The following is a 17,419-nucleotide window of genomic DNA, read 5'->3' as shown; positions in this document are numbered from 1 at the left end:
CATTTCCTTGAGGATTTCACAGTCCAAGGAGATAAGCAAGGAAAACTATTACAGATGCTTTAGCTGGAACAAATAGCTACAGATAATGACAGATGGGGGATACCTAATGCACACTGAACAAGTCAAAGGAGAATTTCCAGAGTTGGTGACAAGAGTTTGACGAGGTCAGTTGGAGAGGAAATGAGGGAATTCTAGGTATTATGAATGGCTCAGGAAAAAGCACAGTGCTGGGGGAACCATGGACTCTCAAGGCACTAACTAGAATACTAGAAGTGACAAGAGATAAACTCAGAGAGGCAGGAAGGAGATGGAATATGAAGGGTCATCATGGCACATGAGGAGCTTCATCTAGAGGGAGGTGAAGAAAGGTTGGAGGGCTTTAAACAAAGGTGTGATAAGGAATGCTGTCTGAGGCAAAACACAGCTATATAATTTAGTAACATTTCCTACATCTTAAGAACCTTTTACTTTGAGATAAATTTAGGCTTGCAGAAAAGTTATCATTGTACATCAGTGATTGCCTGCATACTTCCCACTGGGCTTACTGTAATGTTAACACAAATGAGAATTGAAGAGATTTGTGGGGAGCGGGTGTGGCAGCAGTTCCAAAGGCGCCAGGGACTGCAGCTAAGTCGTATGACTTGCACCTGACTTCCTCATATAAACCACAAACATCGTGAGAGCTGCGCAGGTGTACCAGGTTACTGGCGAAGCCATTTTGGTGGAGATATGCCCCTGCTGCCCTGATTAGCTGAAGCTGCGTACCTGGTGAGGTGATGTGGCCTGCTGTGAGTGGATGAGAACTGATAGTATATAAGAGTGAGAGGCCCAGGGCTCGGGGTCTTTCGCCTACACAGTCAATGCTCTCCCAATAAACCTGTGCAGAAGGATCCTATTGTGGTGTCTTTCTTGCTGGCGAGTCAGGCATCCCAGAGACATTGGCATTTGCATAATACTATTACTACAGCCCTTCCTTGGATTTCATCAGTGTTCTCTCTAATGTATTTTTTTTCTGTTCCACATCTTTTTTTCTGAAGGCAATTGTTGTGTCTTAGTCTCTCCCAAACTGTCTTCTTTTCCTGTCTTTCATGATTTAGATACACTTGATACGAACTGACCAGTTATTTATTTATTTGTATAGTCCACACAGGCATGGAACTTGCCATCCCCCTGCCTCAGTCTCTCAAATACAAGGATTACAGGATTGTGCCACTATGCCCAGGTACTGGTTGGTTATTTTGTAGAATTCTTCAACTAGGATTTACCTAAAGTTCTCTAGTGATTAGAGTAAGGTTGTATTTTTCTTTGGTTTTTGTTGTTGTTTTTGTCAAGAACAGCACACAACAAAAGTGATATACTTTCCTTAGTACAAAAGAGTAGAAAGGTGGGATACTTGTCTTAGTGCATAGTATCAGGGCTATATGATATAGATATGTCTTGTTAAAGGTGATGGTAACCTTGATCATCTGGTTAAGACGATGTCACCAGGAGCTTCACCTTATAAACTTAGTATTTTTTCCATCTGTAGTTACTAAGCATCTTGTAAGCTCACACTTTGAGAATATGCAGCTATCCTGCTACAACTTACATGCAATGATTTTATTCTCCATTGACAGATATTACCTAGTATTCATAGATTCTAATGGGAGACAGGCAAAAACGTCTATGACATGCTACAGGAAAAGATTGACATCACAGAGTATCATGATCAGTATCAAAGTACGTGCTAAGAAGTAACTCAGAGGAGCAGAGGTATTGTGTCGTGGGGATAGTGCAGACTAGAAAAATGACATAGGTCCTAAAGCCCCTGATTTATATCCATGTTTACAAAATGACCAGCTTCCTGGGTGAGGGAATTTCTTCCACATGCCTAAAGCTGTCTAGCTCCAAGTCCTATGTTCACAAAACAGACTCGCTCTTTGCAGACCAGCAGACTGTTAACAGTCTTCTAGCAAATCATGACAGTCTAGGTTGGCCTGCCTGATATGGAACACAGTGGGCCCTTCGTGCCCTTCTCTCACTTCCTGCTTACCTTTGGCAGGCAGATCCATCATGCAGAAAGGAGCACCCCGGACCATCACTTCTTGCATGATGATGGCAAAGCTATAGACGTCTCCAGCAAATGAACCTAACCTGATGCCCCCAGGGGCTCTTAACAGTTCGGGGGCTGTCCACAGCAGCTCTGAAAAAGAAGAATTGTCTAATAAATGGAAGGAGGATTAACTGACATCTGCAATACCCTAGAGGGCTCTAAGGGTGCTGTTTTATTAACTGCTTTATATTTTTATTAGACAGACTAGCATGCGAGCAGCCCCTCAGGGACTGAATCTATTAATCTAAGGGATTATACACAAAGAGAGGAAACATACTACTCTCTCTACCTCCCACAACCATGAAGCAAGACACAGTATAAAGGTGTGGGGAGGGTCAGGACGACAGAAGTAGAGACACTCGCTTTCTAGCTCTCTCGAGCCTGCAAGTAGCAGTTGGCAGGCTTCCATGAAAAGGCCAGGGCACTGCCAGATGGGTTGCCATGGATTTGCTGCTCGCTAAGATCTATATGTATCTGGTAATTTGATTGTGCCAGAGCTCAGGGATTTACAATTTGCTTTCTTCGGGTCTTCTCTGAAAGGATTAGAACATGCTCAGGCCTTCTGTGTTCCTTGAAGAGCAAAATGGTACCACAGCTACTTACCTGGTTCTGCAAATATGTATCGAGTGTATAATATGTACCAGGCACTGCCCTATGTAGAAAAATGGTTCCAAGTATGAATCAAACCTTTCCTCTACAGAAGAAGAGTTCACAGACCAGAGGACAAGAAAGCCATGGACATCCCTTGTTGCAATCAATACAAGAGAGCGAGTGATGAGAACTACTGTATAGTATAAGAAAATGAATTGATTAAAAACCAAATTTGAATAATGGCTATGTTCTGCTGACTTCAGGCCCTATGCATGGTAAAAAAAAAATATATATATATATATATATATATATATATATCTTCCCTTTCATAGATTTTAGCAGTCAGAACATTGGAACATTTCATCACAGGCACCTTAATATATAAAGAAATCAACTTTTATAATATAAAGGGGAAAATCAAAGGCAGAACTGGAGTTGTTGTTGTTGTTGAGCTATATAAAAATCACAATTTCTGTGAGTTGAAGAAGGCTTGAATATGGATTGTTTCATCAGATTTACACTAACAATCATCTGAACTAGCTTAATTAATCCAGGAAGGCTTCCTGGAAAAGTTAAATCTCAAATGTGCTCATTAAGAAGGTCAAGGGTGCACCTTCTGGAGCTGAGAGGTGAGGGCTTTGCAGGAAGCACGAACAGTATGTGCAGAAGAACAAGAGGCAGAAAGGAGAAAATTGCGGGTGGTGAGAAGGTGGTAAGCAGATTAGTGAAGGACTGAAGAGAAGGGCTCTGGTAAGGAATAATGAGAAGGGAGAAAGGCTTGATGAGGTGGGGATAGGGAGGGTGGCTAGAAGAATGGGGGCAGAGGGTGAGAGGCCCTGAGAGCCAAATGAAGGCTTTTGGAGTGAATACAGAAGGCAGTAGGGGTGCTGGAGCTGAAGAGGGATTTGATGAAAACTCTGTTTGGGAAGATTAATCTGGCAATGTGCACAAGCTGGATGCAAGAAGAAGGGCTGAAGTCAGGGTTATCAGCTAGGAAGTGCAGTGAGAGCTTGCACATATGTGAAAGGGACCTGATTGGGGGTATATCATGGCAGCAGAGCCAGAAAACAGATATACTGGAGTTGGGGTTACAATAGAAATGAAAATGACAAGGTCAGGCACCTCCTTCCTGAGGATCTGTGAAGGATGGAGTTGGAGTAAATGCCTTGATAATATAAAGAGGAAAGCCAAAAGAGTAGTTGGGGGTTTTGCTGTTGCTATTGCTGTTGTTGTTGAGCTGTATAAAAATCACCATTTCTGTGAGTTGAAGAATAGTTGAATCTGGGTAATTTCTTCAGATTTAAACTAACAAACATCTGAGCTAGCTGAATTCATCCAGGAAGGCTGGAGAATGGCTGCTAAGGAGTACAGAAGCTAGAGCCAGGATTAGGGCTGGTGACAGCTATCTTTGCATCATGTTTAATGTAAGGATATGAGGATGGGAGCCTAGAAGACAGGTTCCTATGAAGCAAGAAGGTGAATAGAAAACATGAGATTATTTGTTTTGCTAGTAAAAATCCAGGTAAGAGAAGGCAGCCTTAATTTTGGACAACTATGATGAAAAGGCTAGAACAAGAACTTCTAGACTCAGTCTGCCTGTACCTGTCGTACCTGTCATCTCACTTTGGCTTTCAAGTAAACACTTCTGACTTCCCAGCCAATACGTACTTCTATGAATGTCTCCAGTACAATCATGGCAGTGGTTTTGCTCTTGTACCTCCCTCCCTAGAAAGACTGAAATTCACGAAAATACAAAAAATGACAGAATGATCCTTTTGTCAAAGGAATGCCTTCTCTGAAGGTGAGATTTCAAGTAGAGGGGGTTGAGGAAGGAGAGACTGAATGGACATGAGGAAGGGGGGGATGGGTTGGAAGATGGGGATGTGTGTGTATTACTGTCCAGTTTCAACTGTATGACTGTAGTACAGACACAAGCCATTGACGACATAGGCACTGGTGCTTTCTGAAAGTACTATTTGATAATGACTCTGTTTAATCACCTAGTTTTTTACCAGACAGTTTGTTTGTTTCCCTTTCTGATGCTTTGAAATGTGCAGGGAGAGCACGCCAGCAACAAGGACTATGTTTTGTTTTTACTTTCAAATATCCACTAGCTACCATTAGACATTGGGTGTCAGCAAGGCTAGAAGAAATTATTTTGGTCTCTTTTGTGTCAGCTGCAACCACGACTAATGCTGAGCTTTATTGTATGAGTAAAGTCAATTTTGAAGAACCATGATAATATAGCATTTAAAGCAAATACAGAACTGGAAGTCAAGAGACCTGGGTTTTTAAATCCCAGCTTGACCCTAGTCAGTTGTCTTTACTCAATTTTCCCAAAATCTCAAAGCAGAAATTGAGCCAGATGACCTTCAAAGATTGTCCAATTGTAAGGTCCTATAAGCCTCATCATTTAAGGAAGGAGATCAGTCCCAGCATTTTACTTCATCTCATTCATTTGCTAACCTCATGAATATTTATTCTACCAGAATCTATGAACTCAAACCTGCTTCTTACCTCCACAGAGATTATAGTTTGGGTGTAGGGAAAAGACAGCTGAATGAAGTATTACAAACAAAGTACAAATCCACAGTGAATTTTATTGACCTTAAAGATCTTGAAGAGAACAGCTTAGCTGAGCATGAGGAGTCATAAGAAACCACTGGATGCGGCAGCGCTAAAGGAGAAGAACTTAGCTATGTTCACATAAATGCTTATGCTGAGAGAAAGGCTGATGAGTACCCCAGGCAGAAAGCACAGCAAATGTAAAAGGGCTGGAAGGCAGAGGGAGCTGGACATACATAAACAACCTGAAGGAGTTCAGCAGGGCTGGATCAGAGAGCTAGAGGATGTTGCTATTAAGCTCATACCGAAGAAGACTCATATGTCATGTACCTTTACATTTGAACTTTACCCTAAAGGCAATAAAAAGCCATTCAGTGAGGGACACCTATAACAAAATCAGATTTGCAGTCTAGAAAGTTCGCTCTGGGTACAGTATGTGAAGAATAGGCTGAAGTCTGGAGAGTGAAGTAAAATAAGAGTGAGAAACCAAGATACAGAGACAGTAGACAGTACACAGCCACTCACACACATACACGGAGGCATACGTACCAACCTAGGCACAGCCACACAGACAAAGATATCCTTTCCCCAGGTTAAAATCAGATGTCCCTGAGGTTGAAAGTTTTGCCAGTCTGTGAAATAAATGTGAAATGGAAATCTGGGAAAGCATTACATTTTACCTTTTCTAGATGTCTAATTTTTATAGAATGCTAAGTACCTGTCATTTCTGCAGCTCTTATCCCAACACCCTATTGTAAAGCAAAGCAAATGGCAAAGTAGGCATTCAAACTAGAATTAGACAAGTAATTACCACACAGCTATGTCAGGGATGGGGTGGGGGAAGAGGGAGCAGGAGAGGGGAAATATCACAGTTGTCACTATGATTTTCAAGACTTTCAACTCCTCCAGAACATGAATGGACAGAGAAAGAGAAAATTGGGGTTTGTTGACTGGATGAAGACCTGAACTGAATTGCTGTGAAGTTGCTGTATGGTTTGAGTAACTCAGGAACCTCTGCTCTCTCATCTGTGAATGGGAGAGTTAAATGGACTCCTGCAGTTTAGTGTTGCACACATTTGGGGAAGTGCAGATATGATGCCCTCAAAGACCAGCTCTCTATCTGGCCATGTGGCTCTCTGTCTTTTATTGTTCTTGTAGGGAAGTAGGCAGTTTTAAAACATGTAAGGCCACCATTTTCTACCCTCCTGTCTTTGGGGGGTTATCTGTTGTTCTCCCACACCTCAGATTTTGCTTTTAGCTTTGATGAGTTTAGGAGTCTGCCAGGCATTTCTTAGTGCTACTATTGGTGTGCTAGACAGAAGACAAAACCACAAAATGGATGCCACAAGCATGCCTGCTTACTTAAAGTCTGTCGCTCTCTCTGAAGCCATACACACTACCCATCATTTTCAGGGGGCTGCCACCTTGCTTCTTTCTCTCTGAAAGACATGGTACTGATATGCTCTAGTGACATCCCATTGGAGAATATACTTCATGGGGGTCCAGCTTCTAAATTACTCTCCATTCAATCTGACAAGTATTTATTGAGTGCCTACTGTGTGCCTAGCACTCAGCAAGATTCTCCAGGGACTGCTGGGGTGTCTAAACAATACAGCCTAATCCTGCCTCAGCAGGGACTGAACATTATTGCAATGGCTTTGTTTGGGAAGAAAGGCTGGGCTGAGGTTACAGCATGCAGACTTCATTCAAGTTCCTTGGCTTGGAAATGAGGCTGGATTTTTCAACAAAAGTGAGGAGTTGAAATTACTCTAAGGCTTTAATTCTATGCATAGTTTCATTAGAACCTTGAAGTTACCTTGTGTACATCCAAGGGTACAATTCATTGCTTACCTTCTTCAGAAGGTTCCTCTTCAGAGAGTCTCAGCATTTCTAAAATGTCATTAAAGCCATAATCTGTCACTTTTAGGACAAAACGCCCATCTACCACACAGTTTCGAGACTTTAGCCTCCCGTGAATAAATTCTCTGTGGTGTAAATATTTCATCCCCTGCAGATGATAAAACAAAACTTATTTAGGCACTCGTTTAACTATTTGATGCTTTTAGAGCCAATTTCTGAGGTTGTAAATGGCATTGGCAATTATGACCCAGAATTCAAGCTTTTTCCTCTTATTTGTAGGTAAAGTAAACCTTTGACAAATGTTTAGGTCCATTCTAGCTCTAAAATGTTTGGCTTTGATAAAGAATCATAGCTTGTGTTTATTGAAAATTATGTGCTACTAGGAGATCTACTGACATTTCAAACACAAAATGGATATATCCCCATGTAATTGCCAGGAACAGGGAGATTCCTATTTTTCCTGAACATATATAATGCATCTTTCATCCATTATCAGCAGAAGTGGAAACTTGGTGTGACTTTGCAGGTTGGCAATTCAACAGGAGCTGCAAAAAATTTTAAATATGTATACTATAAGGCTTCTAATTCTTCAGAAAAAGCATGCATGTTTGCTTATGCACAAATGTACACAAACAGAGCAAGAAGAATGCAAACACGCTTTGATTTGATATGGTGTACAATTGAAAATAAACTAAATATCAGTAAGGGAGTAGATAGATTTATTATACATTCTTATCTGTGGGTAATATTCTGCAATACTTACAAAGAATAAGGGCAATCCATGTGTGATGATATTGATATAACTACAAACCAGATAGTAAGTACCAAATAGTGAGTTTTCAAGTTATGTGATGGCATGTATTTTAAAAACAAACAAAATTGATATCATATAATGTAAATAAGTTTGGAATGAATTTCAAGTTTAGTTTCCAAGTTTTTAGCAGTAGCTTAACTTAGTGTCCAGGTGATGAAAGATGAGGGTTGGATAAATGTCAATATTTTCCCACATAAATTTATAGCACTTTATTTTAAATATTAATTCAATATACTACTTTTAAATAAAAGAATATATAAATGAAGAAGAAAGCTAGGGATTTCTGCTCTCTAGGGTTGCTTAAGAGCCTTTACATGAATTTAAATGTGATGTACAAGAACTCTCCATCAGATGGGTTTGAGTCTTCTGCACATCTGTATTTTAGTGAAGTCATCTCCGAATTGTTGATAGCAAGTGTCCTTTTAGTGAGCTATTTCTGCTTAGAAACCTGATACTCCTTTGTATTCCCATGATTTCCATTTTGTGCTCTCAGAACCGCTATGGTCTCCATTACTTGCAAGCCAAGTCTATAATGGGCAGGATTTCTCCCAGGTTAGCTAGTACTTAACTATTACTCATCACAGGCCTGTGCTAGATGCTGTAAGATAAAGACTGCCTCAGGAAGCCTCTCTGGGCCTCTGTGTGTGTTGGGTATTTAATCGTTGCCATCTTACAAAGTGAGAATGAGATAATGTCTTCCCCTTCCATACCTCCTTGATAATGTTTAAGTCGCGATTCAAAACTGAAGGCTGTGATTAATGTGTACACAGCTCAACAAGTAATCAATAATTCAGACCAATTCCATTAAAATACACATACACAGAGCATTATGTCATCTTATAGAGTTCATTGGCTCTACAGAAGCCTGTCCATGGACGTTTCCATAAATTCCCATTGAAGTCATCCATGGCACATACAGTGGAGGCACTACCTTATATGATCAGTGGACATTTGTGTTTTCCAGGGGCAGAGTTCCACATCCATACAGACATGCAAAGTCTCATCGTCTACTTTTAGACTGTGAAACCTTTTAGAAAATGAAAGCAGGCACCTGGTTTTACATAGTACAAAAGATTCTAGAAATGATTACGTCCCTAAATCCACAAAGCAGAGAACTGGAATGTGATTAAACACAAGAGGGAAATATGCCCCCCCCAAGTTAAGAGGGAACACAGCAGATAGTTTTTATGTCAATACTCTAACACACATGGGGACAAAAGAGTGGGGACTCAGGACTTGGGAGACAAGGAGGAGAGGTGAAATGATCACAAGAACTCACAGGAAAAAAGCACCTCAATATCTTAAATTCCTAACCCCCAAAAACAGTAGAATAAAGACAACAACCAAAATCTTTGTAAGTTTCAAATCTACAAGGGAAATCCAGGACTTTTCTAAGTTTGCCATTAACCTTGATGAGGTCAAGCAGTAGTGATGATTTGAACATCCAATCAAGTTTCACATCATCATTTGTAAGTATATCTTCTAGGCTCCTTCGAGAACAAAATTCTGACACGATGGCAAACATCCCCGAATCATAAAAGAAGCCCAATAAAGGGTTGACATTTTCATGCCGCAGGTCCTTCATCTGGAAAGAAGACAAACAGAGACCAATGGCAGCTGTCTTGTTTCAGTTGCTGCTCAGCATTTACTGTATACACAAAAGGTACAAAAATAAGGATATGCAAAACGTCATGATTAAAACAACTCTTTTTTTACACAAACTGTAAAAAAATCATAAATAAAATATATGAGAAAAAATAAATACAATGCAGTCACTTGTCTCAGAAGATCTTATACTCAATGGAAAGTGGTAAGTGATCTGAAAATTATATTTCATCATGAAATGCGTTTTAAATGAGACTGAGATGCTGAGTGAGCTCAGAGGTTAAATATCTCATCTAGACAGGCAGTAAGGGAGGCGGGTATCAAAGGAAACTTTCCAAAGAACTGACAACTAGACAACATGGAAGAATATAAAAGAGCTGACCAATGTACCTGATAGAGGAATATTTCTGAGTTGAGGAAAGTAAACAGGTTTAGTCTTCCTAGACTACAGTGCAATGGGGAGAATATAAAAGATCAAGCTATAGAAATAGGCAGGAGCCAAAAGCCATGGACTGAATATCATAATTTCATTATCATATGTGTCACATAATTTCATAGAGAGCCCTGGTATGAAATTTAAGTAACTATACTCTATTAATATTTCAATCATGACCAAGGCAACCCTTATAAAGGACAACATTTATTTGGAGCTGGCTTACAGGTTCAGAGGTTCAGTCTATTATCATCAAGGTGGGAACATGGCAGCATCCAGGCAGGCATGGTGCAGGAGGAGCTGAGAGTTCTACATCTTCATCTGAAGGCTGCTAGAAGACTCTCAAAGCCCACTCCCATAGTAATACTTCCTCAAACAAGGCCCCATCTCCTAATAATGCCACTCCCTGGGACAAGCATATTAAACCCACTACATATACTGAACATTTATAGAGGATTTTTTTTTCTTGTCACTCCCAAGACAATACAATTATGCACACAGAATTTAAATTGTAATAGCCATCCAAAATAAACAAGACATAATGTAAAGTATATGGTAGGATATACCCAGGTTGAATACAAAGTATTTTTCTATTTTATGTTAAAAAAAAATGAGTATATGTAGAATTTGGTATCTGAAGGGTTCCTGAAACCAGTTCCTGGGATATAATAAATATAATATTCTGACCATATATAGTGAGTATGACACTTTCATGTGCTCAAAGGCTTAGAATGGTAGCAACACTGAAGTGCTAGAAACAGGTTAGATTTTAGATGTATATTGGAGCTACAAATCACATGTCATAATGTGGGAAATAAAATAAAAAATTCAAAGATTATCATATGGAGTATGGAGAAACTGCCAATCCATTTACTGGTATTGATAATACTATAAGACCTTCAACAAAATATTCTAAGCTAAAGTTATGTTAATGCTTATAGGAGTGAGAACTACTGGCTATCTCATTTTCCTACTAAGCATAAAAGCCTGACTCCCATCACAATTATTAGTCCACTTCAACCTAAACCAGTTAAGGAAGACATGAAATCTCAGCTTACCTATAACAACTTAAGCAGCCACTTCTTCTAAGATTTCATTCTCTTATAAACCAAACAACCAAAACTACTGGTCCCTGGAACTGTGTTCCAGAAATAATAAAAACTGATTAGGAACATAGCTTAACTCACATTCTCTTGTCTTTACTGAAGCATAGCAGTATGATTGAAGTCTAGGCAATGGAATAGAAGAGAAGGGATATGTCCCATTTCTAGGTTAAGGCTTTTAAGAAGCAATTATACTCCATTGCATATTATTTTTCCAATTCTGTGGTTAAATATACACATTTATAAGACATATCAGAGTCATAAGATGATGATAGCCTGGATTCTCAATCTCCATGACCAAATGACATTAAATATTTGGGAGAATAACAACATACTTCAGATGTACATCTCTGACCAGACTTTACAACCATAAACATAAGAGAATTCCTGTTTTGAAATTATAAATACCTACATGCAGGCATATCTTATAGAGATTAGGAATAAAATGGAGACAAAGTCTGGAACACTGAGAATATTTACTAGGTAGACATATATTTCACCTCTACCACAATGCTTAATTAGCTTTTTAATATCAAAATTTCAAGGGTTGAATGTGTTATATCAGGATATTTGATATTCACCTCTCTGACATAAAAACTTTAAGCATTCAACTACCAGAAATTCCTGCTTCTGAGTCGAATACTAACCTACATAGCCTTAAATCCTTGTTTGGCCAATTAAAAAGCATACTGAAATATAGCAACATCAGGATTAATCCCACACATCTTTTCCCATACTAGGTATTATTAAATTATCCATTGATACATATTGCAGCAGGAAGATTTTTCTACCACAATTGCCTAATTGACTACACTTGTCTATCTGTTTCTAGCACATTTTGTTTTGGCAGTTGTATAAAGTATTGCTAATATTACTATACCAATCTATCTACTGCCTACCACCCAGGAGTGAATAATCATACAGTGGTACAGGAAATTGAATTTTTCAGGACTATTTTCTCCTTTATTTTATTTCTTTTAAATCCTCTGTATGTGTGCATGTTTGTGTGTGTGCTCATGCATGCATACATGCATGCATGTACACACATGTATATGTGAATGCAGGTCACCTCAGACACATTAGGTCCAATGGAGCTTCAGTTTCAGGTGGTTGTAAGAACTGAATGTGGATTCTCTGCAAAAACACAATGTGCTCTTAACCTCTTAGCCATCTCCCCAGCCCCCATACTAAAAATATTATGATGTGATATTGCCAACCAAAGGACTTTTTGAACTTTTTAAAAGGTATATCTTTGTGTGAGTGTGTGTGAGTGTGTGTGTGTGTGTGTGTGTGTGTGTGTGTGTGTGTGTGTGTAAGAATGTTTGACTCAAGAACAGAAGGCCAACTCCAACAACAAAAATAATAGGAAGCAACAATTACTTTTCCTTAATATCTCTTAATACCAATGGACTCAATTCCCCAATAAAAAGACAAAGAATAACAGACTGGATACACAAACAGGACCCAACATTTTGCTGCTTACAGGAAACCCATCTCAGGGGAAAAGACAGACACTACCTCAGAATGAAAGGCTGGAAAACAATTTTCCAAGCAAATGGTCTGAAGAAACAAGCTTGAGTAGCCATTCTAATATCGAAAAAAATCGACTTCCAACCCAAAGTTATCAAAAAAGACAAGGAGGGACACCTCATACTCATCAAAGGTAAAATCTTCCAAGAGGAACTCTCAATTCTGAATATCTATGCTCCAAATACAAGGGCAGCCACATTCATTAAAAACACTTTAATAAAGCTCAAAGCACACATTGCACCTCACACAGTAATAGTGGGAGACTTCAACATACCACATTCACCAATGGACAGATCCTGGAAACAGAAACTAAACAGGGACACAGTGAAACTAACAGAAGTTATGAAACAAATGGATCTGGCAGATATCTACAGAACATTTTATCCTAAAACAAAAGGATATACCTTCTTCTCAGCACCTCATGGTACCTTCTGCAAAATTGACCATATAATTGGTCACAAAACAGGCCTCAACAGATACAAAAAAATTGAAATTGTCCCATGCATCCTATCAGATCATCATAGACTAAGGCTGATCTTCAATAACAACATAAATAATAGAAAGCCAATATTCAGGTGAAAACTGAACAACACTCTACTCAATGATACCTTGGTCAAGGAAGGAATAAAGAAAGAAATTAAAGACTTTTTAGAGTTTAATGAAAATGAAGGCACAATATACCCAAACTTGTGGGACACAATGAAAGCATTTCTAAGAGGAAAACTCATAGCTCTGAGTGCATCCAAAAAAAAAAAAAAAAAAAAAAACTAGAGAGAGCACACACTAGCAGCTTGACAACACACCTAAAAGCTCTGGAACAAAAGGAAGGAATTCACCCAAGAGGAGTAGACAGCAGGAAATAATCAAACTCAGGGGCAAAATCAACCAAGTGGAAACAAGAAGAACTATTCAAAGAATCAGCCAAAGGAGGAACTGGTTCTTTGAGAAAATCAACAAGATAGATAAACCCTTAGCCAGACTCACTAGAGGGCACAGGGAAAGCATCCTAATTAACAAAATCAGAAATTAAAAGGGAGACATAACAACAGATCCTGAAGAAATCCAAAACACCATCAGATTCTTCTACAAAAGGCTATACTCAAAAAAACTAGAGAACCTGGATGAAATGGACAAGTTTCTAGACAGATACCAGGTACCAAAGTTAAATCAAGATTAGGTTAATGATCTAGACAGTCCTATATCCCCTAAAGAAATAGAAGCAGTCATTAATAGTCTCCCAACCAAAAAAAGTCCAGGACCAGATGGGTTTAGTGCAGAGTTCTATAAGACCTTCAAAGAAGATCTAATCCCAGTTCTTCACAAACTTTTCCACAAAATAGAAGCAGAAGGTACTCTACCCAATTCATTCTATGAAACGACAATTACTCTGATACCTAAACCACAGAAAGATCCAACAAAGATAGAGAACTTCAGACCAATTTCCTTTATGAATATTGATGTAAAAATCCTCAATAAAGTTCTTGCTAACCGAATCCAAGAACACATGAAAATAACCATCCATCCTGACCAAGTAGGTTTCATTCCAGGGATGCAGATATGGTTTAATATACGGAAATCCATTAACGTAGTCCACTATATAAACAAACTGAAAGACAAAAACCACATATCATCCCGTTAGATCTTAGAAAGCATTTGACAAAATCTAACATCCATTCATGATAAGAGTCTTGGAAAGATCAGGAATTCAAGGCTCATACCTGAACATGATAAAAGCAATCTACAGCAAACCAGTAGCCAACATCAATGTAAATGGCAAAAATCTGGAAGCAATCCCACTAAAATCAGGGACTAGACAAGGCTGCTCACTTTCTCCATACCTATTCAACATAGTATTTGAAGTCCTAGTTAGAGCAATTCGACAACAAAAGGAGATCAAGGGATACAAATTGGAAAGGAAGAAGTCAAAATATCACTTTTTGCAGATGATATGATAGTATATATAAGTGACCCTAAAAATTCCACCAGAGAACTCCTAAACATGATAAACAGCTTCAGTAAAGTAGCTGGATATGAAATTAACTCAAACAAGTCAATGGCCTTTCTCTACACAAAGGATAAACAGGCTGAGAAAGAAATTAGGGAAACAACACCCATCACAATAGTCACAAATAATATAAAATACCTTGGCATGACTCTATCTAAGGGAGTGAAAGATCTATATGATAAAAACTTCAAGTCTCTGAAGAAAGAAATTAAAGAAGATCTCAGAACATGGAAAGATCTCCCATGCTCATGGATTGGCAGGCAATATAGTAAAAATGACTGTCTTGCCAAAAGCAATCTACAGATTCAATGCAATCCCCATCAAAATTCCAACTCAATTCTTCAACGAATTAGAAAGGGCAATCTGCAAATTCATCTGGAATGAAAAAAAAAACCTAGGATAGGAAAAACTCTTCTCAAGGATAAAAGAACCTCTGGTGGAATCACCAGGCCTGACCAAAACCTGTACTACAGAGCGATTGTGATAAAAACAAAAAAAAAAAACAAAACAAAACAAAAAAAAAAACCTGCATGGTACTGGTATAGCAACAGACAAGTTGACCAATGGAATAGAATCGAAGACCCAGAAATGAACCCACACACCTATGGTCACTTGATCATTGACAAGGGAGGTAAAACCATCCAGTAGAAAAAAAGACAGCATTTTCAACAAATGGTGCTGGGACAAGTGGTGGTTATCATGTAGAAAAATGCAAATTGATCCATTCCTATCTCCTTGTACTAAGGTCAAATCTAAGTGGATCGAGGAACTCCACATAAAACCAGAGACAGTGAAACTTATACAGGAGAAAGTGGGGAAAAGCCTCGAAGATATGAGCACAGGGGAAAAATTCCTGAATAGAACAGAAATGGCTTGTGCTGTAAGATTGAAAATTGACAAATCGGACCTCATAAAATTGCAAAGCTTCTGTAAGGCAAAAGACACTGTCAATAAGACAAAAAGGCCACCAAAAGATTGGGAAAGGATCTTTACCTATCCTAAATCAGATGGGGGACTAATATCCAATATATATAAAGAACTCAAGAAGGTGGACTCCAGAAAATCAAATAACCCCATTAAAAAATGGGGCTCAGAGCTAAACAAAGAATTCTCACCTGAGGAATACTGAATGGCTGAGAAGCACCTGAAAAAATGTTCAGCATCCTTAATCATCAGTGAAATGCAAATCAAAACAAACCTGAGATCCCACCTCACACCAGTCAGAATGGCTAAGATCAAAAATTCAGGTGACAGCAGATGCTGGCAAGGATGTGGAGAAAGAGGAACACTCCTCCATTGTTGGTGGGATTGCAAGCTTGTACAACCACTCTGGAAATCAGTCTGGTGGTTCCTCAGAAAACTGGATATAGTAATACCAGAGGATCCTGCAATACCTCTCCTGGGCATATATCCAGAAGATGTTCCGACTGGTAAGAAGGACACATGTTCCACTATGTTCATAGCAGCCTTATTTATAATAGCCAGAAGCTGGAAAGAACCCAGATGTCCCTCAACAGAGGAATAGATACAGAAAATGTGGTACATTTACACAATGGAGTACTACTCAGCTATTAAAAAGAATGAATTTATGAAATTTCTAGACAAATGGATGGACCTGGAGGGCATCATCCTGAGTGAGGGAACCCAATCACAGAAGAACTCACACAATATGTACTCACTGATAAGTGGATATTAGCCCAGAAACTTAGAATACCCAAGATATATGATACAATTTGCAAAACACATGAAACTCAAGAAGAACGAAGACCAAAGTGTGGACACTTTGCCTCTTCTTAGAATTGGGAACAAAACACCTTTGGAAGGAGTTACAGAGACAAAGTTTGGAGCTTAGATGAAAGGACAGACCATCTAGAGACTGCCATATCCAGGGATCCATCCTATAATTAGCCACCAAAAGCTGACACTACTGCATACACTAGCAAGATTTTGCTGAAAGGACCCAGATATAGCTGTCTCTTGTGAGGCTATGCCAGGGCCTAGCAAACACAGAAGTGGATGCTCACAGTCAGCTATTGGATGGATCACAGAGCCCCCAATGGAGGAGCTAGAGAAAGTTCCCAAGAAGCTAAAGGGCTCTGCAACCCTATAGGTGGAACAACAATATGAACTAACCAGTACTCCCCAGAGCTTGTGTCTCTAGCTGAATACATATCAGAAGAGGGCCTAGTTGGCCATCATTGGAAAGAGAGGCCCATTGGTCTTGCAAACTTTATATGTCTCAGTACAGGGGAATGCCAGGGCCAAGAAGTGGGAGTGGGTGGTTAGGGGAGTTGGGGGAAGGGTATGGGGGACTTTTGGGATAGCATTGGAAATGTAAATGAAGAAAATACTTAATAAAAAATGAAATTAAAAAAATAATGTTTGACTTATGTGTGTTCACATAAAAGCCATGATAAAGTGGCAGATTCTCCCAGAACTGGAGTTACAGGATTGTGAGCCACCCAATATAGGGCTAGGAACTGAATTATGGTCCTCTTGAAGAAAAGCCATTACTGTGATCTGCCAAGTCATCTTCTCACCCCTGATTTTTAAATTTTTATACCACTTTTTGTTCCCTCATCTTTCTAACAGTGTTAGGAATATATCAACTATTAGGAAATACATAAATTATTACAAATAGTAAATGTGTTGATAAATATAAAAGAATATATTTCATTTAATTGAAATAATTTCTCTCAAATGAGCATTTAAAGTAAAAATTGACACTGTATTATATGGTTCATGATATACACAAAGTTAATATACATTCAAACAGTAAAGCAAAGAGTGTAGACAAGGTAAAAAGAGCAATGAGCTCACA

At 38.9% G+C, this 17,419-nt stretch overlaps 1 protein-coding gene across 1 annotated transcript in view; it reads right to left on the bottom strand.

Annotated features, from left to right (window-relative positions):
* Positions 1-17,419, bottom strand: part of Gucy2f (guanylate cyclase 2F, retinal) — a 108,427-nt gene that overhangs the window by 27,498 nt on the left and 63,510 nt on the right. Inside the window, exons 8-10 of the mRNA XM_021153636.2 lie at positions 9,331-9,507; positions 7,100-7,256; positions 2,033-2,182 (exon numbers count right to left, since the gene is read on the bottom strand). Of these exons, the coding sequence (XP_021009295.1) occupies positions 2,033-2,182; positions 7,100-7,256; positions 9,331-9,507 (484 nt within the window). The remainder of the gene's footprint in view (positions 1-2,032; positions 2,183-7,099; positions 7,257-9,330; positions 9,508-17,419) is intronic.

Source organism: Mus caroli, unplaced genomic scaffold (assembly GCF_978045245.1).
Source record: "Mus caroli unplaced genomic scaffold, Mus_caroli_1 scaffold_5, whole genome shotgun sequence".
NCBI lineage: Eukaryota > Metazoa > Chordata > Mammalia > Rodentia > Muridae > Mus > Mus caroli.
The sequence above is the reverse complement of the archived record's forward strand: the minus strand, read 5'-3'. Positions and strand labels throughout refer to the sequence as shown.